Source organism: Cyclospora cayetanensis, unplaced genomic scaffold, assembly GCF_002999335.1.
Source record: "Cyclospora cayetanensis isolate NF1_C8 unplaced genomic scaffold, CcayRef3 CcayRef3_contig_272, whole genome shotgun sequence".
NCBI classification, from domain to species: Eukaryota; Apicomplexa; class Conoidasida; order Eucoccidiorida; family Eimeriidae; genus Cyclospora; species Cyclospora cayetanensis.
The window spans coordinates 1-26,879 of record NW_020312228.1 but is presented as its reverse complement, the minus strand read 5'-3'; the positions used below and the strand labels follow the sequence as shown (position 1 = coordinate 26,879).

General features: G+C 51.0%; 2 protein-coding genes across 2 annotated transcripts; both read right to left on the bottom strand.

Annotated features, from left to right (window-relative positions):
* Positions 1–5,840: 5,840 nt before the first annotated feature.
* Positions 5,841–16,990, bottom strand: LOC34622224. Its single transcript, XM_026338541.1, has 19 exons — positions 16,851–16,990; positions 15,931–16,066; positions 15,385–15,479; positions 14,204–14,850; positions 13,232–13,664; positions 12,753–12,844; positions 12,088–12,623; positions 11,281–11,324; positions 9,983–10,199; positions 9,561–9,687; positions 9,086–9,177; positions 8,618–8,768; positions 8,156–8,282; positions 7,670–7,733; positions 7,254–7,383; positions 7,019–7,086; positions 6,245–6,423; positions 5,998–6,047; positions 5,841–5,878 (listed from the first exon to the last, which is right to left on the bottom strand). The coding sequence occupies exons 1-19, from the start codon at positions 16,988–16,990 to the stop codon at positions 5,841–5,843; spliced, it is 3,366 nt and encodes a 1,121-aa protein (XP_026194326.1).
* Positions 16,991–20,074: 3,084 nt separating this feature from the next.
* On the bottom strand, positions 20,075–22,758 carry LOC34622223 (splicing factor U2af large subunit A). Its single transcript, XM_026338540.1, has 2 exons — positions 20,872–22,758; positions 20,075–20,446 (listed from the first exon to the last, which is right to left on the bottom strand). The coding sequence occupies exons 1-2, from the start codon at positions 22,756–22,758 to the stop codon at positions 20,075–20,077; spliced, it is 2,259 nt and encodes a 752-aa protein (XP_026194325.1).
* Positions 22,759–26,879: the final 4,121 nt, after the last annotated feature.

Below are 26,879 nucleotides of genomic sequence, written 5' to 3'. Positions count from 1 at the left end.
AGCACGGTTGTTGTGGTCGGTCTGTCCAACTGTCTCAGGGCGGTTCGCGGGGGGCATACTATGATCCATGTCTACGAGGTTCATCAAGCCACGCCGAAATGCATGGGTTAACTTTGACCCCTATCCGGGATGATATTCCTAAAAATTCGTCAGGTGCTCACGGAATCTTTTTGGATATCTGCCTACTCCTGTTGCTGATCTGCCTAGAACAAAATCACATTTCCATTAGTAAAAACCAGTTGCAGAGCCATTTTGACGGAAGACATGCTTGGAAATATCTTCTCTTATAGTGCGCTCCTCCGCCTCTTTCATGGAGAGTTTGCCTAAGCTTGTTGAGGCACCCAATACATCTAATCGATCTCAGAAGCATAAAGCGGGTGTTGAGTAGATCAAGAGGTGCTTTCCCTAGCGCTTCCTGGTAGCTCAACCTCCACAGCACCCTCTCCCCTAATGTTGGTAACTCTAACGACTGCGTACAGGGGAAGGCGGAAGCTCATTCAAGAAGCATTCGCTAACGTTTTATTTAGTTCGTCTGCAGTTTGAAGTTTGGAGCCTCCCTACAGATACCTTGAATGAGGATTACACTTGGTGCTTCCGCATGAATCGATGCACCTTTTCCCCGCTCATCCACTGGCTGTGGATACACTCGGATATCACTATCCCCACAACAGTTGTGTGGTTGCCAGTACGTCATTTGGTAATTCAATAGCCTGATTTTCTTTGACAGACACTCTTCGAGGGAAACCCCTCTGGCGATGGAAGTGAACAGTCCCCGAACGCCTGTAGGGACGGCATAGTCCGGCCTGCAAGCCACTGTGGACGCAGTAGGTGTACGTCATGCAGAAGGCAATAACTCGTCGAACATAAAGTATAATGGGTGCATTGATGGGGCCATGGCGACCAGAAAGTAAGTTGGCCGTCAAGGTGGAAAACGCTCGAAAATTTCATCGGCCAGTCTGAATGTACCTTGCTTTGTACCTCCCGAGGAAGAGAAAAAGTGATCTTTGAGGCATATCTAATATAAGGGAAGGCACTTAAATGTTGAGTTCACTTATGTAGAGTGAAGCGCCTGCCTGCACAAATTACTGCATTTCAAGCCTTCATAAAGCCTAGACCCACCGGTTTTTGCCTTCAGTTAAAAGCAAGCCTTGGAAGAAGTTAACATCGTCTAAATTGCTGAAGATCGGGATTCTAGCAGTGAGTTGGTGTGGCAAATATATGCAACTGTGGGTCACTACACAATCCACAACATGGACGAGCTGTTGCTTATTCAGTGATTCATTCACGGTCTGCCCAAAATGTCATGTCAGGTAATCTCAGGCTGGGCCGCAAGTCAGCGTTTAAGCGCTATTCAATGGGAATTATGCAAACGACTGAGTACTTGATGTCTCAGCAGCAAAAGAGCGTAACTCCTGCATCTTTGGCTGAGAAGAAAGAGCTTATGAAAGATTCAGAATCTAAGAGTATCAAGGCTGTGTCAACCGGCTTTAGCGTGCAGTCCAAGGTGAATGAAAGCGAATGTCAGAGGGGTTCAACCCTCCTAAGCAGCCTTAGAGAGCCCTACCAAACAGCGCGCGTGCTGCTATCGTATTGTGGGAACTTGGTTCATATAATGCGAAACTGCAAGCACATGCAGGCTATTAAAAAAACTGGCGCATTGGGCTGGACCCCAGCGGAAACAGGCTGTATGCAGAGCGAGTAAAACGTAACAGGGGAATTGAAAACCCCAACGAAGGATCCGGTGTAGTGAGACGGTTCCAGAGGATACATCTGGTTTAGCGACCCAATAAGATCAAATTTTGCAATGCTGCAAGCCCAAGTTTATGTGTAAAAATTTGTTGGCTTTGCTCGGCGCTGAATGTGAAGTGGATCTGTTGTGCGAGGGGACTGTGCAGATGCACTCTGTGACTGTTCACTCGTAGGCCCAGTTCCTAAGGCTTACTAAATTTGCCGGAAGGCGCCAGAGCGCACGCATTGGAAGGGCTGCACCAGTTGACAGCTACTTGAACTCGGAATTAGGTCCTATTACAATCTGTGACTTCTATGCTGGACCCGTGCACCATTGCGTATCCGTAACCATGCCATGGGTGTCTCAATGAAAAGCCCGCATGTGGGCACAGATGCGTGCTGTGAAAGTTAGTGTGCCAGGAAGCACTGAGGAAAGTAACTTATGGACTTCTCAGCACCATTCTTCCGAGGTCTGGTTGATAAGGAAGATTCGGTACCTCAAAGAGGTTAGGCAAAACCTTCATGCGAGTGGCTCAGGAGCACAGTGTAAAAGCAAACTGTTACAAGCATGCTTCTCGTTGAAGTGCCTTTGAAACTGCGTTTATATTAGGGATGAAAGGCTCAGGAACACAGTGCAGGAGACAGTATAAATCATGCTTCCTGTCTAAGTGGCTTGGCAACTAGTTATGAGTAAGGGAGCTGTAATTAAAATCTGGGCAGATAAACGACAAGTATAGATAGATATTTTGAACGAGGTAGTAGCTGTGCTACAGAATGGCAGGCTGCCAGCGCGCTCGCCACCTGATTTTCGTCCAGCGCGCCGTATTGAGCTAACCTCTAAGTCAACTTGATTTTCAATTCCACGGTATCAGAAACACCCACAACGTGTGGAGAGTAAACGAGGAACGGAGGATCTGCTGGAGAATGCAAAGTGCAGGAATTAACAGGCGTTTTGGGACATAACCCGGTGTTGGTACCAAAAACGTGCCGACGGTGATGCATGTGCGTAAGCTTTTACCCCCTTAACAACATTGCTGTGAATCACAAGTTCCGACCCCTCCTATTGGTGATTTACTTGACAGCATACGCGGTTAATTTAATCCCTGTGTTCTCAGTAGTTAAAATCGTTCGATTCTTTTCAAATTGGCCTTTTCCAGAGCCGTTTGGTGTGAAACACTGCCACGCTAAGGATGGCAAGCTGAGGTTCAAAACAAAACGGGGACTTGGTTGCTTTTACATCCTGACGTTGCTCAGCAGTGCCGTTTCGTACATAGCAGATGAGTGTTTTTCCGTTCCATTATGGAACTCACACCGCAGCAAAATGTTTTCCCTCCGTGTGGTGTGAGATGCGTTCCGCGTCAGCTTATGCATTCTCGTGCCCGGAGTTTTAGTAGCTGAAGCCGCGGAGTGGTTGTGAAACCGATCTGTTGCAACGCCGTGCAGCTGCACAAATTATTGGGATCTATCTGACTGTGGGCTCTACTGTTGAACTGCAGGAGGACAGGATTGCATTTACGCTTTTGCCGACAGGTATAGCAGATATGCCCACTTGATCCGTAGCTCCCGATCAGTCACGCTTCACGAAGCTGCATAGAAATGTGCGACTTTTTGTCTGGAAGCCCGATGGATCTCCCCGAAATAGCATTACGGAAAGGGATCTCAAGCTAGTTCATACGTTCTCGAGTGCCTGAATATCCTGCCTTCATTAAGATCATAATATACCCACTGCGAAGCACCCTGAGGCGGAAAACGATCACCATAACGGCGCTCGTCTGCAGTATGTGCGACTGTGTGCACACAAAAAATATACTTGCTTGGCATGATTTTCTCTCTTGTGCTAAGAGGTCGTGTGATACAAGGGAGCACGCTTCTACCCGTTGCTGTCCCGCATCTGTGATCTACTGTGGGGAGACCCTTGCCCGTCTGGACGTGGAGCTGGTGCTTTGAGGTGAGTCACTCTCAGCAGCGGACGGCTTTTGAGGACAGCTAGCTCGTGCAAGCAAACGTATGTCCAAAACAAGCAGGTACTTAGGATAGGCGGAAGTATGCTGTGTTTCCTGTGCCTAGAAATTCGGTCCTCATGAATCGACATAATTTACATAATGCACAAGTTGATGGCCAAACGATGAAGCTTGTGGCCAAGTGGCTAGAATCCGTTGCCGTCTGCTCAAAAACGAACCTGTGCACCTTCTTGTTCTAGCAGTTTTCCGAAAGGTTAGGGGTGCAACAAAACTATTATTATTGGCTTCCTCAAACGGTTTTCAAGCTTCTTGAATTGTTAATGGGCTTTACCGCGCAGGTATGTGACACGTATGGCGCAAGAATCGATACAAGTGCTGGATTCTAGGACTTGTGAGCACCAGGAAGACAGTATAAGGGAGTTTTCAAAGAACTTAGGTAGCAGAAGTCAACAAGAGTGGTTAATAGAGGAGCGTTTGTGATTCCTGGCGCCTGCAGAAGAATTCGCAGTTCTGGCTGGTTAACTGCGCTGGTGGCCAGGGAAGGTATTTTTGCGTTCCTTCGGTCTTCTCCTGACCGAGCGCAGGCTCTGCCTGCAATAACTACTGTATTTTATGAATACTGCTTAAACACTTTCTCGTTACTATTAGGATCTTCTCTAAACCCAGACTTTATTCACTGGTGTTCTCGGCCATCTTACGTATGAGTTTTTCTTTATGCCTCTTCGAAGTTTTGAGAGTCTCTTGACCGGGATTTTGCGCCCAGTCACTCTCAGTTATTTTACAGGCAAATTATTCTTTAGCCTTTTAGGTTTTAAGTCGAGTATGCTATAGGAATGCGGCTGTACTTGCAAGCACATGCCGCTATATGGTGCGCGGTGGCATTGCTGCGCTGAAGGACATTTGGACCGCCCGCACACATTTTGATTGATATATTTTCGTTTCATCATCGCAATAAGGTTGCACTGTGCAGCGATTGAAGGACAGTGAGCCTTTGCGCCGCCGCTGCGTGTTGGTTTGTTCCGTCATGCTTTGCTGGCTGTTGTGTGTGGCTTTACACTCTCCTGTTCTCTCCCAAGATTAACAGACACATTGCTTCTCTTATTTGCAATATGGTCAGCCTCTCTGCCTGTCTGGTTAGTGGAGAGAGGCCGGAAACATTTCTGCTGTCTTTCATGCAGTTGAGCCCGGCGTAGAGGCATGAAACACTACGGCGGTAGTCTCAAAATAGAATGGGGAAGGCCTAGGGGGCCAAGCCACGACTGAACTCTCTCTAATAGACAAGTTATATTAAATTAAGGATAAGTAGGGACGTGACCGATTGCCTGTCCAATTTGCACATCTTTATTGAAAGGCACTATAAGTTCGATTCAACATGACGTAATGAATGTAAGCTTGGGCACTACATGCTATGCAACTCGCCAAGAAGGCTCGGAATGCGTAGAGGCTGCGACAACACACACCCGAGAGCCGTAAGAAGGGAAGGCCACAGCATTTTGGATGCACTCAACAACTTTCTCTTAAGCTTGTATTGACTATAAGTTAGGGGTCTCCCTCCCCAGTTATTACGTTGAGCGTTCCAAATTCCCTAGGTAGAAAAAACAGGCAAACATTAATGCTTAAGCAAAGAAAATTAATGATATCGTAAAAGTGGACATAATGAAACAACCCCAACCTTAGAAGAGTCGGGAGGTATGCAGCTGAATTCTGAATCATATTCTACAAATCGGTGTCAGCACTGATGCCATTATGCTATCGCGTGCAGTACTAATGTACCTGCGGGTAGGTCTGCGCCAGTCGGCTGCACATAAGCCGCAGAGGCAGAAAGTTGAACGCTGCGGATATTCGCAGCCATTGCTCTGAGGTGAAGCTAAGGGCAGCTGCTCCTCTGCAGAGAAGACAAGCCTGGGAATACGGATACAAATCAACAGATATCCGTACGTAAGTATATCAATACTTAGGTATGTATATATCTGTAGACATTAACTTAGAGAGAGTGAGATGCATATGCACAAGGCTATGGCCGCATGTCAAACTGCAGTACAATTAAACCACACCGCTATAACCGCACAGGCGAGGCTCACAAACGGCCCCAACTCACGCAAGAGGCTGCTGCAAGGCTAACGCTGCAGGAGAAGAGAGACTGGCATCACCTCAAACAGTGTGTCGGGAAATGAAGTCAACAAAGCGCTCTGCGACAGAAGAAAAAAACACGCAACCGCTCCCATTGCGCACGCTAATCTGGTTCCCCTACTAAAAGTAGTTTAGCCAGGGTCACACATACGCAGCAGAGCAATGCAAGAGAACTCACGGGCATATTGAGTTGGGTTCACACAAGAAACCCCCGATGCGTTTCCTGTCCTGCACCGATAGCAATTCCACACCGAAGGAGAAAACCACGAGGCCCCTGTTCGACTGGACACTCCACTATTCCGTAACATCGAAAAAATTCACAGCAGGCGCTTTAAAGTCTGAACCGCGTGGTCAAAGGGTCCTTTCAAACAGCGAGTACCCGATAGACGAGCGGTGTTCGAGCGCAAAGAGGTAGGAAAACTCACTGAAGGACGCGAGCAATATGCTCCACCTTCTTCCTGGAATTCCAGTGCGTCAAAATATCGATAATCCCCATGTAATACAACCGCGTTCGATCGGTGCTCTGCAAGCCCCCGAGATCTCTACACCAGAAAGGCCGTTCGAACTCCGTGCCTGTAAACAAGAACGCGGAGAGCACAGCGGGCTTTGGATGATGCTAGAAAGCGGAGACATTGCACATAGAAGAAGAATAAAGGGCTTTGCAGGTGCTATAGACAACCACATTCATATATACAATGAATAAAAACAATATTACCAGACGAACGATTATGCTCTATAATGCATAAAATATAATGATCGGACACCTCAGCTCGTCCTCGAGAAGTTTTGGATGATGGTGGCCTGTAGAAAATGATATGAGATGTTCATGACAGAATCCATTTGGGTTTCAGCTACGTATATTCACATCGTATCATTCATTGTGTAATATAGCCTGTGGTAGACTTACCACTAACAGAAACGGAAGCACCGGAGGTGTCCATCCTGAAGAAAGCGGGAAGCAAGAAAACAGTAGAGATTAGAAAAATAAAAGTTAGAGATGGCGAGAAATAACGTTCCACTCAGTTTCACTGCAGAAGGTTCCCAGCACAGAGACTGCAACAGGAAAGCAACCGGATAAGATGCCAATATATGCAATCGCCAGTGTTATGACCACGGGAAAACGCTGCAGTATGAGAGGTGCTTTCGCATTTAAAGGATGGCAGAAAAAACGTGGTTACGCTCTTGAAAGAAGGAAAGACCGACATGAATTGACAAAAACGGGCCTCTTCGTCGATTTGCAAAGTGCCGTTCTGACAAAAGGTGAAATCTGAAAGTCAACAATCCCATCGCAGCATAAGCTACAACGTTACAACAGCCACACCCCGCAAACGTTACTATGTTCACAGGTACGGACATCCTAATCCCCCTTTTCATACCCCTTGCCCCCTTTCTATGAACATGCATCTATCCTGTCTCCTTAGTGCTTTATCTCACCTTGCGTCCGGTGAGCGTAGGAGATTCCTAAAAGTAAGGAGTAATCCATAATCCCGTGGTCCCTGAGGAAGGTGGCGTCAATCGTTAGTTGATCAATGAAAAGTTGTTTGCGCTCTGGACCTATTTCAATCTGTACACAACAAACGGACGCATAATAAAAAACAGAAGGACAGGTGAAAATGGCGTAAAATACACATACGCTTTAACAAACAACCATTGAGCAATGAGGACAAAGAACTGCCACTCATGCGGTTTGGAATACGAGCACTGGCCGCATGGGCTGTTTACCTCTGTAAACTGCAGCTATGTATGCTTCCATTTGCGCGCAATGCGTTTATTCAATGCAGACACTTTCTGTACCGTAGCTACTGTGCATGTAACAAGGAGCAACTGGTCCCTAATCTTTTTTCTTAAGCTGTGAGACTTGCCAGCTCTCCGTCTCGTATGATGTCATTATCCTTGCGCGCCACCGTAGAGTCACTGTTAAATCGCACACACAACACAGACCGGAGGAGATCTGTGAAGTAAACAAATGCTTGTACACTGAGACATGCAATGAAGCAAAAGTCAAATCAAACGCGAACATAGAGAGAAAAAGGAACTGCGAAAACGGCGAAACAAATTGAATGCAAATGGCATATTCCGAATCAGTGCCTGTTAGGTGAGCTGCGCTAGAAAGAAGGACCTTCTGAGGTACAAAAGGCAACATACGCCTGCACGGAGGAAGAGATACGCCTTGTGCCAACAAAACTGCAATTGGTGACCTTTTCTATATCGCCACAGTACGCAATATGCTTGCACGTGAGGCACGTACACATGCTTACAATACGAAGCAAAAAACGCCGATGCAAATAGAGACATGAGGGCGAACGGAAAGACGAGTAAGAAAACAACCCCCTTACCCAAGAAGCTCAGGTGGCAGAGAGCGCCCTTGCGTTGACCCCTTGAGATCGTAACGGCGGTGTATCTCCACGGGGGTGTGAAAGAAATTCTCCATAACCATGAAATATGTCTTGCGCCTCCAAGGCTCTGCGCAATTTGCAGCACGGACGCATACAAGCATACATCTGCACGGGAACCTAAAGCACGAGCTGTACAAAAGTGTGCAAATATAATTCTCCAGGCCTTCAAAAATAGGCGCATGCACCTTATGCGAAACGACACCAAGGCGCAGCCTAGCACCCTGAACGTTGCGATGCACATTCATTGCACCTGTTGTGAGCACAATAGAAAATACACTAGCTCGCAGCAGTCACCCGAAATGTTCCTATGCGTCCACGGGTCTGTCCATACACCTGCAGACCGTTTTTGTACCCTTGCAACCTCCTCCTTTGTGGCTGGCTGTGATAGTCAAGCTGATTTACCCTTGAGTCCAAATATTTGCCCAGATTTGTCTTTGAGCCGAAGTGCGTGGAGGCCGCAGAAACGGGTAAGCAGAGTGTTCGAGCATGTGGAGACGTGCTTATAGTAATCGAACAAAATGGAGCGCATAAAAATTGCCGTCTCTTTTGAAACCTTAAAAAAGAAGCGCAAACAGAAAGAAGGACGTTCGGGGCAAAGAAGCTCGCACGTTCCTTGCTTGCATTTCTTCATTGGGTGTAGCACCAAAAAAAGACATCACTGGTTTATTCTAATCGACTGAAGTGCTTAATCATGACATATCTCTGTGCAGCGCATTCGTTTATCCATGAAGCCCGCTACAGCCACATGTATAATCACGTGATCACCCTCGCCACACACGTCACGGGGAACAACGGAGGCGGCAGCCAGCAGGGGGACAGAGGGAAAAGGAACCAGTAAAACAGTATGCTTCAAACAAGAGGCATGCTCACCGTCTTAATCATAAACCTTCCATCGGTCGTATAGTAAAAGAGGGAACCGCTCTTGCCTTCAGAAACTAGTTCGGAAAGAGACGCTAAATTTCCTGGGATGCACAAACACAAAAGGCAAAACTGAGGGGCGCGCTAACGCAGACACATACGAGGGTCCCCTGAGTATCTCTCGTGTCATCTTGTTGCGTGAACTCGAGCAAATATCTGCTGCTCTTTTTTGCCTCTGGGCTGCGCCTCCTCTTGTCTCTCTCTCTCTCTCTCTCATGCATTCGTGCCTGTTTATCAGGTACCAAGGAACCACGTGTGTTCGTTCTTTGCAAGCTGCAACCTTCTCGCTACAAACACAGCTGATGGCTACGCCACCATGGAAAATATCAGACATGCCCCCGGTGAGAAGCGCGCCAGACGCTCGCACACGGACAGCGAAGGTTTCCGCGAAAAGGCTGCACCTAGAAGAGCATGCTTGCTGCCTTACCGAGGATAAGGTTACCCAGAAGCTGCTCCGGACCAACGGATCGAATATAAAGTAAAGAGTCGATGCCAAATATTGCGCGTAGGCGGCGGAAGACCATTGGCGCATAATCGATGAAGCGAACTGCACACTGCAGCAGCACGCAGAATTCCATACAGAAGCACAGAAAGGCAGAGTAAGACGGCTGCTGCCCTTCTTCGTGATCGTCCTCTCGTCTCTCTCTCGCCACCTTAGTGCATCCTCCCCGTGTGTTTCTTGTACTCTTCTTCGACTGGAATGGATGTGCAAGGTCCCCCCTGCCCCCAAGAAAATCCCTTCATTTTTGCCACACATGCGACTCTCTAGGGGGTGACCCCTGTATGAGCTGCATGCGCGCCTAGCGCCTGATTGAGTACCTCCTTGGCTTCTGCAGCTCGCTCGCTTACCAGGGCAGCTTTCCGCTTTTGCTTGTCCACCATTCCAGTCTTTGGTAGCACAGAGAACTTCTCTTTCATAAGGAAATCGTAAGGTTCAACTGCTCTGTGAGGCTCGCTCATCGCACGGCCCCCCGCCAAGCGGATGCCAACCATGATGTTTATCACCATATTCCAAGACTGATGCCCAAAGTGAACGACAAAGCCCTTGGCCTCCTTTCCCGCAGACCTCGATCAAAAACAAACACCACACAAGAGCCTTCAAACCCTAAGGACCTCGGCGAACCTCGAATCCCAAAAGCGCCGCATTCAAAATCAAACTGCATGCAAATATTGTTTCCCTGCTGCTGCATGCAAGTATTGTTTCCCTGCTGCTGCATGCAAAGACTGTTTCCCTGCTGCTGCATGCAAATATTGTTTCCCTGTTGCTGCATGCAAATATTGTTTCCCTGCTGCCGCATGCAAAAACTGTTTCCCTGCTGCTGCATGCAAGTATTGTTTCCCTGTTGCTGCATGCAAATATTGTTTCCCTGCTGCCGCATGCAAAAACTGTTTCCCTGCTGCTGCATGCAAGTATTGTTTCCCTGTTGCTGCATGCAAATATTGTTTCCCTGCTGCCGCATGCAAAAACTGTTTCCCCCGCTGCAGCGTCCACGATGGGCTGGGGAGATCCTGCGCGCGCGCCACTCACTGTGTCTGCTGTATTACTGAGTCATCACCCCCATGGATGGTATCTCCCGACGCTCTTCTCCATTGGGTAGCTGCAGGGGACAGACACCAGCAAGCAAGCCCCCTTGAGGTCCTTGCATGCATGCACACAGACAGCCTACACGAAGCAAAGCACCCGCCGCAGAGGCCACGAGGCGGCATCCCCAAAAAGCAAAATGCGCCTCCAAGAGATTTTTCGCAGCAGGCAGACCTCCCAAAGAAGCAGACACGCGCACAAACACAACCCCTATTGGGGAAGTGTGTGCGGTGATTCCGCCCCCCCCTGCTATCCTCCCCCCACGAAAGCCATCCACGAAGAAGGCAGCACCATCAAGGGCGCACGTTACTGCGTGTAAAATGGCTCACTTCGACGTTGATACACCTTTGCACGATTCATATACATCCGTCGCGCCATGGTCGGCGCGCTACCACGATGACTGCACACAGCAGCCCATCATCACACAACTCCCACGGCCTTTTAACGCGAGCGTACAGTACACCACAAAATACCCTTTCCCTTCTGCTTTTCACGACGATGCCCAAAACCTCACAGGCGGGCTACTACAACAAGCCCCAACGACCTAAATCCCAAGGAGACTTGCCTCTCTACATCAGCGGTTGCGATATCAGTCGAACTGCCAATCCTCTGCCAAAGGCACACACACACACACGTACATACATACACACATATACACACATATACACACATATACATATATACACATACATACACACATATACATAAATACGCATACGCAAACACCACGCCACGGCATACGCCTTGAACGCGCATGTGCAAGCTCTAAAGCCCTGGCGGAGTGCCGTAATAAAAGCCCCCCGTCTCTATCCCGCTGCGCTCCTCTGCAGAGGATTGCCAACCAAGAAAAAACTGCCCATACTGCACGCACACGAAACAACCCCACCACTGCAGACAGACACCCAACAACCGAACCCTCTACCGCCAACACCCAGTGTCCAGACACCATAGGATGATGCAGGGGTGTATTGTGTATTCTTACGCCCTGTACGTCTAGGTCGTCCTCATACGAGGCCTTAAACGGCATCAGGGTGGCAGTATGGACGGTTTGCAAAGCCTGAAGGCTCTCTTCTTCTTTTTAAGAAACAAGCAAACACACACACACAGACACACATACATACATATATACGTATACATATACACATTAGCACATGCACACATAAACATATAGAGACATATACACACATGTACACATGAACACATTAACACATAGAGACACATACACACATGTACACATAAACGCATTAACACATAGAGACATATACACACATATACACGTACATACACACAAACAGTAAGTCAGCAGTAACAGCGTGCATGCGCCTGTGCCCGGGAGCCTTTCCAGCCCATCGCTGCAACGCGGCCTCAGCACTTCGGCATTCGGAGCGCTAGAGAAGAGAGCCAGCCCTTCTGCAACAGATATTGGAGAAGAAATTGCTGTTTGCCTGCAATGGCTCATACCTGCTTCTTCTTCACAAGAAGCTCTCTGCTGTCCATCTGCGAAGTAAACTTTGTGCCGCTTTGACCCCTCGGAGAGCATCATTGTCGAGCCGCCAGCGGGGGAGATTTGAGATTCGTCCAGACTCCTCCCCGGAGGCTCCGCGGTTAGCTTAGGAAGAAGCAGCGATCTACGAACAGGATTGTTGGGAAGATCGTTGGTGACTGTGGATGGTTTCTGCCCCCCCTGAAAAGCATCCCCCGAAAGTAGAATGTTATGGGAGCTATCGAGGCTCATGCTGCTTCCTAGGCCGATAAGGAGCTGATCTGCAATGTGAATGAGGGGGTTCGGCACGGCGCAGCTGCTCTCTTCTAGGATGCGGTTAAGCTGCTTCTCAGCCTGCTGCAGCGCAGCAACTGCAGCAGCTGCAGCAGCAGTGGCTGCGCTTGCGACTGGAGGGGGTGATGCGTCTACGCGTTTCGCAGACGAGCAGGAAGGCTCCGCTGTCTGAGACCTCCGGGCCACTTCGTGAGGCGAAAGCGGAGTGGAAACGCTTTCTGAATTCACAAGAAAACAGCAGCGCCAACTCACGGCGCTACCGCAAACTGCACGCTCTAACAAGGCCCCTCCCCAAGCATGCGCAGATCTCGCTGCTGGTGAGACAGACGCATTGAAAGAGCCTAATACAGGCCTAAAACTTCAAAGTTCAACACACGCCATACAGGCTGTAGCCTTCTGCCCAGCAGCATCTCACCGGTAATGGAAGACTGCGCCTTTGTTGCTGGCAGCAACCTCAGCCCCACTAAAAACTGACTGCCTGACGAAGCTGAGGCATCCAATTGAATCATGGAAGACTAATAAACCCGCATGACGCGGCGCAAGCAAGCAGCACACACACACACACATACATACATACATACATACCCGCAGTCACACATGCAGCGCCGCGAGGCACGAAGAAAGCATATGCATATATACATGGATACAAACAGAAACCACACACAAACATGCACCCGAAAGCCGCCTCTACAAAGGCCCTGAGAAGCGCCACTTCCGCTACACGTTCTCCAGTAAACGCCGTTTTCTTGCGGAGAGACTGACCTCTTCCCTCGAGGGAATATCGCGAACGGGACTGCTGCAAAGGCGTCCATAAGGACTCTCCTGGAGTGTATCCAAGAGCGCCTCTGCAGCTGGCGATTTAGGAGACACCGGGAGACTCTTTTTAGGGGCCTCCTGCGCAAGGGCTACCTTGACTGCCTCCACATCCCGCTCAACCTCCCTTAAGCTCTTGGCGAGCTCCTCCAGCTGCTCGCGCTGCTGCTGATGCAGCTTACGCTGCTGCTGCTCTGCACGCGCCTCTGCCTGACGCACTCGCCGCAGCAGTTCAGCTCGGACAGAAGCGCGTAAATCCGCAGAACTCTGGCGGCCTCGCGCAGGGGCCCCCTGTGCGGAGGGTGCAGTTGCGGAGAGCAGCGACGGTCTCCTGTCCGACCTCGCGGCAATGAGGCCATCTAAAACACGCACATACATGTACATACATATGTACATACAAGTACATACAATTTTTTCTTGTCCATACAAGTACATACATGTACATATACATACATACACATACATATACATACACATACATATATATACGTATACATACACACACACGCACACATATACATACAAGTACATACATGTACATGTACATAAAAATATATATACACATACATGTACATACATATGCATGGACATGCACATACATACACATCCATGTAACATACATACATACACAAGAAGCACGCAAGAAAAAGCCAAAATCGTCATGTCAGGCCATGGAGGGCCTGTTCTCGCTGGCTGACATAGTGAAGGCCTCGAAAAAAGGGAAAAGCGTTGTCGGATTGGCGTTTTTCGACGGCGCGGGTAGTAAGTAAGTTGATATTTGTGTGTAGAGATATTTATTATGCACAGAAAAGCTCCCGATGATGTGTCGGCACTAGGCTGTACAGCTGTGAGGTCCTCGTTCGTGCTGCTTCTTCAGCTAGCTCTGCATGCGGCCTACCGGGGTAGAAGGAAGGGGCAGCTCCACCATTTGAGACCACGCCTAGGAGGCATAAAAATCGTGGACTGCAGAGGACAGCGCGTTTGAAGTCGCGTAGCAGCATCCGGCGCGACCCATCCGGCATCTCGGAGGCAAGAGGCAGAAACACAGTTGCAATATCCTCGTCGGGTGCCACTATGCCCTCGCCACCCAGTAAGGCCCGTCTTGAGGCTTGTAGACATCGCACCAGGTCCATGAACTCCTCCAGGCCCAAGCTGTCTGCGTAAATTACCGCCTTGTGGCGCTCGAACCATCGCATATCGCGACTTCCGCGCGCTGGAGAGGAAACCGTTGCTGCCAAAGGCCTCGTCTGCTGCCCCTTTAACGTGCTGCAGGATACGCCGAAGGATCTGGGGAGTATTATTTCTGGCCCCTCCTCGGAAACACTCCGCACATCCTGAGACGAGGATAGCTCAGCGGCAGTGGGGGCAGCAACATCCCCATCTCCGGGGATGGCATCGCCCTCTGTCCCTTCTAGAGACGCTCTGGATCCCGCAGGACGGCTATCCACGTTGCGAGGCGGATCAGCAGGCACCGCGTTTTCCGTGTCTGAAGAAGAAGCAGAATGCGAACGATAGTCCTCCAGGCACTCTCCTGTCCCGGAGTAGCTGCAAAGGCACCCCACACACGCGTCACATACATTGCATCACAGGCGGCGTGTATATTACGTAGGAAACGCGCTGGATGGGCAAGAGTGCATACACACACGTGTACATATGTATGTATGTATTTGTATATAATATATATGTATATGTATGTGTGCCTGTATATATATATATATATATATGCCTCCTTTTCTCTCTCTGTCTGTCGGAGTATCCTCTCTCTCTCTTTCTTTTTCTCTCCCGCCCTTCAAATAGAGGCACACCCCACCCACCCAACAAAGAGGAGCACAAAAGAAAGGCACACGCATACAATGCTTTTTTCAGATTCCACGAGGGAACACGCTTGCAACAAACGCCCCCAAAATCTCCTTCCCCCTTCTCCTCTCTTCCCCTCCAAAAAAGAAGGCAGTGAAAGGCGCCAGGTAGTGGTCGTCGTGGGCCCCAGGAAACCGTGCAGAAGCTTCAGGGATTACGAAACAAAGGCCAAAACAGCCGGAGCAGCGGGAGAAGGGTGGATGGCAGAGACAGAAGGCGGACGTTGGATTGAGGATTTTGAAGGAAAGATCCAACTTCTCATCGTCCTTGCCTCGCATCATGATGCCCAGCGCAGTCGCAAATTCCGTAAAGCTCAACTGACACGCAGGAAAGCCACACTTTCACAGCCAAATGGTCTGTCAGGTTGAAAATAGAGTCCACGCGCTTAAGCGAAATGCGGACGCACAATAAAAATCAGTCTCTATGTGCGTTGTTTAGCGCAGTCGAGGAGGGCACACGAAGAGATACAAGCGTGGAAGCGCTTTCTTTTTGTGTGTGGAGATGAAACGAGGGAGAGGCACATCATCACGCTACCCCTAAGGGAGGCAAGGCGGCTGCCCCCCCCTCCCCCGCTGCAGGAAGCTCCAAAGAACCGATACGCTGCCTGGTAGGGGGGAGAAGGGGGGGGAAAGCAAGTCTAGGAAGCGTTTTAATCTGCTGGGAAGCCTCTGGAATCACTCTCGGAAGCTCCAGATTACAATCGCGTAAAACAAGCGGTGTAAAACAGGCAAGACGGCAGAACGCTGCCCCGAGGCAGCACACACTTACTTCTCCGTCCTTGTTTTGGTCAAAAGCTCTAAACATTCGCTCGGCTATCATTGTGTCGTCGAGCATTCCTAGAACTCCCAATGTATCACAGAAGCGCGAAAAGAGGAGGCGGCCATTAGGCGCATACTTTCGATATCTGAGCACACGGGTCGTCGCATACCGCAGCGACACGGCCGAAATAACGCAGGGGGAGACATCTCCCGAGGCAGGCAAGTGAGTGCAGCTGCATATGCTGCATGCAGAAGCAAGGAAGCCTGAAATAAAGCCCCAAGAAGCCTCTCTCTCAACGGCAGCCAGCGAAGACCCCAAAACAACGGAAAAATAGCGGCAAACGCTCAACCGGAATCGCCATAAGACACGATTTAAGACCCTGCCTCATGCACCCTCGATGACACAACTAATGCTTCTTTACACCACCAGCTCCCCGAGAAGAAAATTTACACGCCACGAAAGTTATCCATTAGGCATAACCTATTTGATAGCGAGACGAGGGCAGTGCCCCCCCAAGCAACCTTCGTGATCTTTCCCTTCAGCCTCTTGCCTACAACCCCCCAACCTTCCCCTCCCTTCCCCGCACACTCAAGTCCTTTCTGTCCCACGAGGAAGCCGCCTGCCTATCTGCATGTCTGTCTGTGCCTGCATGTCTGTCTGTCTGCTTGTCTCTCTCTGCCTGCATGTCTGTATGTCTGCATTCAGTCCAGAATTCTCAGAGGTTGCTTTGCCGCCTTCATCGAGCTACGCTGGCACAGCCAAACAGAGGTGGCCTATACGGAAGCGGTTGCTTGAACTCGCGTCTAGCTGCGACTCTGGCTCCCCTACGTTCATGTGTGAACTCTCCCCGCGAAATTGCGTCTAATTGGAATGCACACGCGGCTGCTCCCGACTTGCGTGTTGCCTGCAAGGAATCTTCAACTGCTTACCGATCATACAGCCCCTGTATTTCCTTGGACGTGAGAAGCGTGGTTCGCTCGATCTCCTGCTGCATCTCTAGCGGCACTCGGGCAGGGAGGCGCTCCGCCTCGGCGGGGGCGCCCTTACACCAAGCCCCTATTCGAGCCATCTCGGCTTTTCTATGCTTTATGAGGCAGAAGAGAGCGCCACGAGATGCCCCCAGAGAGCACTTTGCGGGCAAGGAAGAGGTGAGTTCTAAATAAACCAGATGTCGGATGCACAGGGCAGAGAGTTCGAAGGCCGCGGCAGCGCTCAGGCCCCTCACGCACCAGCAGACCGTCTGATACCCCGAGCTGGCGCATCCTCAGCAAGGCAGCACTGAAAGTGCTTAGGGACTTGCCAAGGAGCGCATCCCTCAAGCGCAGGTGTGTTCACGCGCGCTTAGCGAAACAGGGAGGCACAGACGGCAGCGTTTGGAGGGGAGAGGCTGCTGCCGCAAGCGAGTGCGCTCCCACAACGCGCACGAGGTCGACGAGGGCCCCAAGAAAGGGAGGGCAACTGAGCAAACTGCAAACAGAAACACACATTCATTCGCGCACACACATACAAAAACACACGTGCACACATATATATACACACACAAAAACACACATGCATACATAGACACACGTTGTTCGCGCCGGAGCTGCCCGCGAGAGGTTCAAATTGTACCCTGTAGAGGGCTCAGGTGTATAGGGAGGGGGTCGCAGGTGTACGGTCATGGACGAGAGTATGCAAATCCCTCGCGCATCTGCACATATGCATAGGTATGTATACGCAGCAGCCTTTCGGTACCTATCCCTAGCACATTAGAACGCTACTTGGCAGGAACTGCAACAGGAGACAAAGTTTCCTTTCATGGGAAACCCCATGGGGGCTCCGGCGCCTGCCTCCACTACGTACTCTTGCGACGAGCGAGTGTTACCATAGAACGCGTGAGGCTGCTTCGCTCAAGTTGCAGTCGCGTGTGGGCCTCTTCATGAGGCTATGCCGCGGCCGCTAAAATTGCACGACTCTGAGCCTCAGAGCATGCGAGAATACTTCGGGAGGGCACGCGCGGCGTTGCCTGGACTGGAGGGCAGCCAATGACAAGCACGGCCCTGCTAAAGGTATTCGCTTCGAAGGGGGAAACAAGGAGGAGGAGGTGGGTAGCGTAGTTCAAGGAGCAGGTTTGCCACACCGCTCGGCTCCGTAGGAACTTCCCTCCGCTAATAGGATGCCGACTCACCCCAAAGAACTCAATATAAAAGAGATTAAAGTGATTATGAAGGGAAGCTTCGTTTCTTTTATTCCATATTGCAGTTACGGCCAGCCAGTCGGATGCTCAGAAAGGCTTTCTCGCGTGCGAATTTTTTGCTGGCTCACTCAAGACTGATCGGACATGCATGTAAGTTGGCGCTGCGGTCTTAAAAGTAAATGTTACCTTCCAACAAATCTGCCGCCATAGAGATCCCCAAACTGGATGCTTTGTTAGAATACGTGTAGCCGAAAATATACCATCTTAGTCTCGCCTCTTACCACTCAGCCAGGGCATAGCACGAGGGCCTCCCGGTCCCCGAGGCCGCACGTTTACGCCAAAGTGGTTCTATTAGGGGTTGAGCGCGATTGTATTCATAAAATGAACTGGCAGCGTTTCATATTGCACGTTAAAGGCATTTTTGTGCGGCTTGACCAGTTTCCACCCAGCGCCTGTGTGTGATGTTGTCGACAGGAGTCTTAGGGTGCAAAATTAAGCGGCCACACATACACAGAAAAAATGCAACCGGTGTTTCTATGGATGCTTAGAGCCAATCAGAGAACCGTCTGTATGTCAGCTCGAAGACAACAAAGCGTCCATAGCATATGGTGCTGAAGCCCCCACACGTGATGCGTACAAATACATATTTATCGCAACCCTTTTCTCATTCAAAGCACGAACGCCAACCCTACAACACCCCCTCGTTCTCATAAAGTAGCCTGTTTAAAAACCAAGTGACAACCTGACATGCAAGCCATGACGCGTGGCTGCCCTGGGGCGCGCAGGGGAACAGCTACGGCAGAAAGCATCTCAATGTATGTTCCATCAGTGGTTTTGCACAGTCTGTATCTCTGGGCCTCATGAATTTATGTAAGCTTTGGGTCCTGGCTCCCAGACTGTACCTGAGCTATACGTACCGTAGCGTACCGTAGCTGTAGCGAGGCAAGCTGCACTTTCTACCTATCAACGCAGGGTCGACTCAGAACTGACGCACTGGCCTAAGCAACCCTATACGTCGCTTGTTTTCGAGTAGGACTAGCTCAGAACTGAACGTGAACGCCTTGAGCTGTATGTGCAGCCGGTCGAGAATAGATGGTCGGAGTCCTCAAAACATGCAGAACCGCGCATGGCAGCTACATCTCTCGCTCCCCATGCAGGAAACCTATGGGGTAAGGAATACAAGATGGGGGGCAGCGAGCCTTCCTCTAGGCCTCTCCATAGCTTTCTATTACGCTGTCGTGTTGTGCCTGGGGCTACACGGTCCGCCCTACGGAGATCCTAGAAGAAATATCGCTACAATGCATGCGCTTACTTCGTTCGCGTATTTCACGTCTTTCTCTTTGGCCTTAAGAACAGCGTTTACCACCACCTCCGCGCGTGTTGACTGGACCTGTAAAGGGCCTGCCAGCACATGGAGCCACTGTCTGCAGCCGTTCTCACGAGTGTCTCCCGTGCATAGAAAACCAGTCCAGCTCATCGGGGGGGCGCCCTCTCTCCTCAGATTGTCTACCTCGTCGCGATAATAAAGACCCATACGCGCCTCTAAGAAAACGTGTTCAATATCATACTCCATGCGGCCAGCAGCAAGAATGGAGGCCCGGCGATAGATATATATATATATATATAGTCTACGGGGAGCTCTCGTCTCCGTTTATTAGAGTCAGAGGGCGTGCTGCACGAGTCCGCAGCAGTCAGTGCATCTGAAGGGAGCCAAATGAGCCTCTGCACAACCGAGCTGAATCTCTGTCGCGTTGCCGGGAAACCCAGCTAGGAGAAGGCCGCAAATGGAGGGCGGCCCGCTTATATGCGTTCCTATGCCTTGCCCTTTCTGCGGCCATCCTCCACAGTCACGGCGATGAGGAGAGACACACACACACACAAACACACGCACTGAGCTTCAGCACCGGAGAGCATGCACTCCACATAAACCACCATGGGAAAAGTCCTCTTGCTTGTCGTGCGCCGCTCCCCGGGTTCTCAGCCGCTACCGCCGTCCTTGCTGCTGCCACTGCAGACTGCTGTGATCATAGCATCGGTAGCGAACTCCGCGTGAATTTGACGGCCGCCGAAGAAGCGTCCGTTAAGGGCCTGTTGCGCAGCCAAGGCGACAGAGGGCGCAGTGAATTTGATGAAGACACGCCCCTCCTCATCCTTCTCGCTCAAGGAGACTTGCACCACAGTCCCATGCTTCCCGCATTCCTCCTTGACATCATCTCTGATATCGTCAAAGTAGTACTCGTCTTCTGCAGCACTTGGGCTAAACATCCCACGGAGCATAAGATTGGATGTTATAACGCCTGGAGCCAAACCGCCAACGCGGGGGCCGCTGGAGCTCCTCAAGAATTGCTGCTGCGAAGAAACGGACATCAACAAACAGTCTCGCAGACACAGAGGTGACGGAACATTCAAATGCGTCGCCATGGTGTGCATGTATATATATATATATATATATGTACGTCGAACAAGGGCATACACACACATATATGTATGCACACATACGCATGTTAGGAGTGCAGCACGCGGAAGAGGGCCCTGCGCCCTTAAGCGCTCAACCAAAAAGCCTTTCGAAGGGCATAGATCCAGCATGCTGAGAGAGAGGGCTTTATTCAAAAGCTTTGAATGGTGCGGTCCTCCGCCATTGTGCATGCAAGACACGCCCTCTATTGCGAGTTGCCATCGCACGTCCTTACCGCCTTGCATACATGCATGTATACATGAATGTACATATACGTATATGTATATGCAAAGATGTGGAAATATCCAAGGCAACTCACCTTGTCAGTAGATGGTGACGCCTGCTGCTGCTGTGGGGGAACATCGCCAGCCATGGAGGCCGTTGGGGGTGCCCCCGTGCCTCCCGGGTTCCCCAGCGCCGCAGCAGATCTGTCCATGAGTTTTTGCATGAGAGCCTGTTTTCGTGAGGGGTCATGGATGTATCCGATATCGTCGTCATCGATACCACCGTCGTCATCGCCTTCCTGTTGCTGCGGGTTGCTCTCCTGCAGTTGCGGCTGCTGCTGCCTCATTAAGCTCGCCGCCTTCTCTGCCAACTGCTTCGCCAGCTGTGCCTCGTACGAGACTTGCGTGGCAGCCACGACGTGCGCAGGGACCCCGGGGCCCCCCCCCCCGGCCCCGGGGGCCCCTCCTGCTCCCGCCGTTACAGCTCCCGGAGGGGTGGCTGGAGCTCCCTCGGGGAGCGATCCCGAAAGCCTCACTCCGTCGGCCGCATACCCCACCCGCAGCTCCTGTCCAGCGAGCTTAAACTGATGCATTTGCTGCATCGCGTCGTGGGCATCGCCTGTGGCGGCAAACATGACGAAGGCGAAGCCGACGGGGTCTCCCGTGTTGGGATCCGTAGGGATGGTAATCTCCTGAATAGATCCGAAGGGCGAGAAGAGCGCATGCAGATCGTCTCGCGTCAGCGTCGAGAGGGCACCTACAAGGCCCCCCACATACACCCGCATGGGTATCTGTAGCGACGCGGCGTCTGGAGCAGGAGCTGTAGGACACTTCGCTGCACGAGCAGCCCTATTTTTCTCCGCCATGGAAGCCTGAACCCGCAAAGGCTGGCCTTTGAAAGAAATCCCGTTAAGTGCCATCGCCTTGATGACCGCCTCCTGCGTGTAGAACTCGACGTAAGCCACGCCCTTCGAGACGCCGGAGCGTTGGTCTCTTATCTGTTGGATATCCCGAATTTTGCCTGCATTCGCCGAGAAGAATTCGTAGATGTGGCGTTCGTCAGCCTTGAGCGACAAGTTCAAAACAAGCACGGTGAGGTCGTCGCGACGGGCCTCTTCCACTTCCTTACGCCGCAGTTCCTCCTCTCGCTGCCGGCGAAGCAGCTCCTCACGGGCGCTCAAGCGCGTGGCTACTGGAGCGCCTTCGCCTGGAGGGCCCCCCTGCTGGCCCCCCCCAACCCCACCACCACCTCCCCCTACCTGGGCCCCCCCGGCAGCGCCACCACGCCCTCCTACGGGAGAAGGAGAACGGGGTTCGCCTCGACGAATTCTGTCGCGACTGCGGCTGCGACGATTACCAGGAGGCCACCAGTCTCTGTCTCTCCGCCTGAAGTCTCCTCCCCCCCGGTGCCTCCCGTAGTCATCGCCGAAGCCACGACGAAACGAGCCATGCCCGCGAGCGCGCATATCCCGCCCCGGGGGGCCCCTTCCCCAGGGCCCCTCACGCCAGCCTCCGTTGCGGCGGGGGGAAGGCGAACGACGACTCTCACGATACACCTCAGGACTGCCGCCGCCACCACTGCGGCCTCCCATCCGCTTTCTGTGATCTAGACTTGGAGCTCGTCCGCCTCCCCCTTTACGCCCCTCTGACCCCTCACGACGGGGGAAGCCAGGACTGCCTCCTTGATCCTTGCGGCCATCTGGACTCTCGTCACGCACGCCTCCTTTCCGCGATCCTCCTTCATGGCTGCCATCGCGTCTACGCCTGACCTCCTCGAGACTCCTCTCCCTCCTCCCAGCGCGCCCACTGCGCCTCTCCGAGGGCTCCTCCGAATCTGCTGCACGCCGGAACACCCCCCCGTCGTTCGATCTAGCGGCCCCATTGCTGACGGGAGATCCCTCGCCGCCAGCCGGGGAGCCGTCGCTGTTGGGATCCCCCTTCTCCATCAGCTGCTCTACGGCCTCAAAATCAAGGTCTGCCATCCTCGGCAAGGCCAAAGCCGGCTTGCAGAACCTCGTCGACCAACGAGGAAGTGCCTTGAGGACAGACCTAACGTGCCAGGCCCCCCAACCGAGAGGGCGTCAAACTCCTTACGCGCGTCGTGCACCTGTCTTGGGGGCGGTATCCGGAGAGCAAGGGAGAGAAGGAAGGCCCAATGCAACAGTTTCGCCCCCCAAGAACCGTCAAAGGCTGCCAGAAAGCCCAGCCGCAGGTCTAATAGCAGCAGAGACACCGCAAGAAAACGCAACGCGATGGGGTAGCAGTCTTCTAACACGGACGAACCTACCAACGGGTAGCTCCTGGGGCCCCAGTGGCCACCACTACCGCCGTAGGACTTTGCGAACGCCTAGAGCAACTCCAGAGTTTCTATAGGGACCTCCAGAAGTAATTGGAGAAGTGCGATCGAACATCTAGGTGGCGCCAAGGGCCTAAGGCGCGCAACAGCAACCGACTCAGGGTGGGGGTCGCCAGGGTGCAAGGGCCCCTCCCGGCCTTAGCGCCTCCGTTATTCGGCTACGAGGACCCCACGATATTATTAGCAAAGTCTGTGCCAAAAGGAAGCGCATTCGGAAAGAAATGGGCCGCTGCTCGGTGCGCCTTCCCTCTAGTGCTACACGCCGCCCAGCCAATTGCGGGGCTGACGGCGTTGGGGCTGACAATGGGAAGGTGTTTTCCTTGGCTTTTTCACAGCCAGTATTCCAGCCCCTATTTCATTCCAAAAGGAAGACCCGTAGACACGTCTCTTAGCCCCGTGTTTTTGCTCCTCCTGGCGTTCTAGTGCAGCTTCGCCGCGAACCCTCCTCAGGTGGTGCATGGTAGTACGAGAGCGTCCGCTTACTCACAAAACCTGTCTTCCTCACATTGCCCACGGCGACACACTCTGTTTCATTGGCTTCTGTGGGCGCAGTGGTAGTTTTTCTGCTGCCGACCACTGGTAATGGCAAAATGGCTCCTCTAACGGAAAAAACCCCAACGGCGGAGGCAACACGCACTGGGATAAAGATCTAGACATGTACATTGTGCCCGAGTTACGTAGTTGGTAGAATCATGGAGCCTTTCTACTCTACTCACGTTCTGCACAGAGATGGTGCCTTCGCCAGCGACAACAGCACCTCCGAAGCGGGGGCGGGGTGAATGAACGCGTGGCGGGTCCTTTCTATTATTCTTGTTAGATTTGGCTAAAAATCGGCTAAAATTTGACCGTTATTTGTTGCTGATTAGGGGATTCTCAATCCTACAGAAGAAATGTTGTCTACTTCTGCGCAAAGTTGCTCTGTCTAACGGTCAAAGCAACACTTTCACAATTCCTGCATCATTAGGCATGTTCAACTAGGAACTCCTAAAGAATTATCTACTTGGCCTCTTTGTAAGTCCTACCTATAGGGCTTCGTTAGACTAAAACAACCTGATACAACGTTGCGTGCGTGTGTGCTACATGCTATTTACACTAGCTGCGAATGCTCAGACCACTTGCAGTATGCAGGAACGCGCAGTCTAGCTGTCCCTCTCCTCTCATGCCGGTAATTCCGAGGGGCGTTTACAGGGGAATGAGAAAGCACTTTTCAGGAGGATAACACACTTGTGTAGTTTGCGTAGTGTCCGTACTTAACGGTCTCTCGGTGGAGACCAGGGCTTCGCAGTTTGTAGCACCACATGGCTTGATGCAGCCTTTACGCTAATGCACTGGCTGTGGGTGTAGTTGGATATTAGGCTTTCTAACGAGTCCCTCCGTTTTCGATAAGGCTATTTGGTTATCCAATATTGTGAAGCCTTCTCAACTGACAGTCACTTTTTTAGCGTAGCCCGGGGCTACTTCCAAGATATCAGGACGGAAGGTGGAGTGTGTACGTTAACTTTAAGCCCCTTAACAAGACCAACATGAAGCAGTGATTCCTGATGGCTCATATCAATAAATTAATTGACAGCCTATATACTAATTGACAGTCTACTTTACCTTTGAGAGTACATTCGTTATCTGAAAGAGCCCCACTCACCTAATAATAGGTACAAGCCGGCGTTCCACATCTGCACTTGCAAACTCGAGTATATCCATATCCCGTTTGAAACTCGTCAATTGCCCCAGCTTAACTGCTGCTTCAGATGAATTGTTGATCATGTTAAGAGGGGCTAAATAGTTGCCTACAGAGACAACGTCCTCAACTTCAACCGAGACATTCAAGAGCAGCCACTGTAGCTAGGGCGCGAGCTTCAGCTGTCGCGGGACAAGCAGCGGTATGTTAAGAAACGCAGGCGTGTTTTCCATGACAGCAATTCGTTTTGCGACGATCTTGTTTCGGCTGCAAAAATTTGGCTATATCTGGCAAATTTTCGAGACGATTTGGCAGAGACCACGACCTAAGGCACACTATAGAAGGATTGTTTGAGCTTTCATCTTATTACAGAGACTCCATTCCAGGATTCACTTGGGTTGCAGCTCCCTCAAAGAATCTAGCTTGAGAACACACATTCTAGCGCATGTAACCGATGGGGCTGATGCCGCGACAAGGACATTTAGGGACCATCTCACAAAGCCCCCGATACTGCCTGATTTTGAGCGTCAGTATTCCGTGACAACCGATGCTACTGACGAACCGATGGGTGCTATTCTATGTCAACAGACTCCGAAGTCTCCAAGATACCAATTTATCGCTTTCTGTTATCATCATTTCACCGAAACCAAGGAGCAGTGTTGCGTGCAGGAAACCGAATTCGATATGATGTGACGGGAGGTGGAAATGCTCGCAAAATTTTTATGGGCATCCGGATACTCTTCATACCAAGCTCCAGACTTTATTGCATTTCATGCTGAGTTTTCAGAATTTTATGAGACGAGTTGTGTCTGTCTGCCTGGGTGTTTCGTGTAGTACGACTTGAGAGTGTAATATATTAAGTGCATCACCACCGTTCTCGCCGAGGCGCTTTCGCCACGCCTCAGCATTTCAGTATTGTGCAGCCCAACCACTCTTCCCTATGATCATTAAAGCTTTTTATCAAGCTCGCATGAGCCTTATGGTCTGGATACCCATGCATCCGCCAGTATTGCTACAGTTTCGGAGTGGCAAATGGATGAAGCACTACCACTGTGAGGATGACCTGCTTTTGACTCAAACAAAGGGGGAACCCTGCCGCTTGCATTCTTCGATTTCCCTTAGCAATGTTCTTTGCTCGAGAGAATGATAAGGCTCTATTGAACCATGGAGGTACTCGCAGGTGGAGCCACGGTCTCTCTGATGGCGTAAGATATTCGCCACGATGGACAAATTTGCATTGTACCCGGATCTTCGGCAGCTGAAATCACCTAATTCTTCCAAAGCCGCCCGTTTGCAAAGCTGTTCGGTATTTAAAGGGATATATACTGAGCTTAGTCTGGGTTTTATTTTTGGACTGTGGGAGAAGGCTGGCGCTTCTACCTTCGGCATAGTTTATAAACTCAACAAATATGCGGATTCTATCCCTTGCTCCAACGGAGTAACAGCTCAGCCTACCGCTCAGCTGCTCTTGATCATGTCTGAAAGGCTTCGCACATTACCCCAAAGCTTTACTACAGATAGGCATGCGAAGCTCGTTAGTGCCCGATAATAATAGACGAAGCGGAGTGTGGCCAGGTGGCTACGAACATTTGCCATCCTATCAAAAATCAGCCCTATTTCTTACTCGAGCAATTTTCGTTGCAGCTAGAAATGCCATACAACTATCGAATTTGAATTTCTGATGCAATAGCAACAGATCAGAAATTATTTGCAGATTTTGCCGCACAATCGAGTGACCCAGGTGAGGGCGGAGGATCCAAAAGGAGCGGGAGAAGTGTTGCATTCTAGGACTATTATGCGCCGAGGATAGTGTAGAAGGCGTTCGTGAAGAAGTGGGGTGGAGAACGCTAGCTTGATTGGTTGATGAGGGAGTGATTGTGGGTTTTGTTGCTGGCGGGAGAGTTTTGCTGTTCTGATTGGTTAAATAACGGTGGTTGACACGGATGCTAGTCTTCGCTTCCGTTGCTGACTGTCCTTTCCCAGCGAATGCTCTGCCTGCAGTATCTGCCTTGTTCTATAAATATTGGTTGAAAGGCTTCCGATGGCTATTGTCTAGGTATTCTCTAATCTCA

Coding starts and splice junctions, on each gene's coding strand:
- LOC34622224 (XM_026338541.1), bottom strand. CDS start 16,990: ATGGCTCGAATAGGGGCTTGGTGTAAGGGCGCCCCCGCCGAGGCGGAG. Junction 7,734..8,155: donor CTGCCACCTGAGCTTCTTGG/GTAAGGGGGTTG, acceptor GCGATTTAACAG/TGACTCTACGGTGGCGCGCA. Junction 6,424..7,018: donor GTTTTTGTCAATTCATGTCG/GTCTTTCCTTCT, acceptor CATCATCCAAAG/CCCGCTGTGCTCTCCGCGTT.
- LOC34622223 (XM_026338540.1), bottom strand. CDS start 22,758: ATGGCAGACCTTGATTTTGAGGCCGTAGAGCAGCTGATGGAGAAGGGG. Junction 20,447..20,871: donor CGTCACCATCTACTGACAAG/GTGAGTTGCCTT, acceptor GTTTCTTCGCAG/CAGCAATTCTTGAGGAGCTC.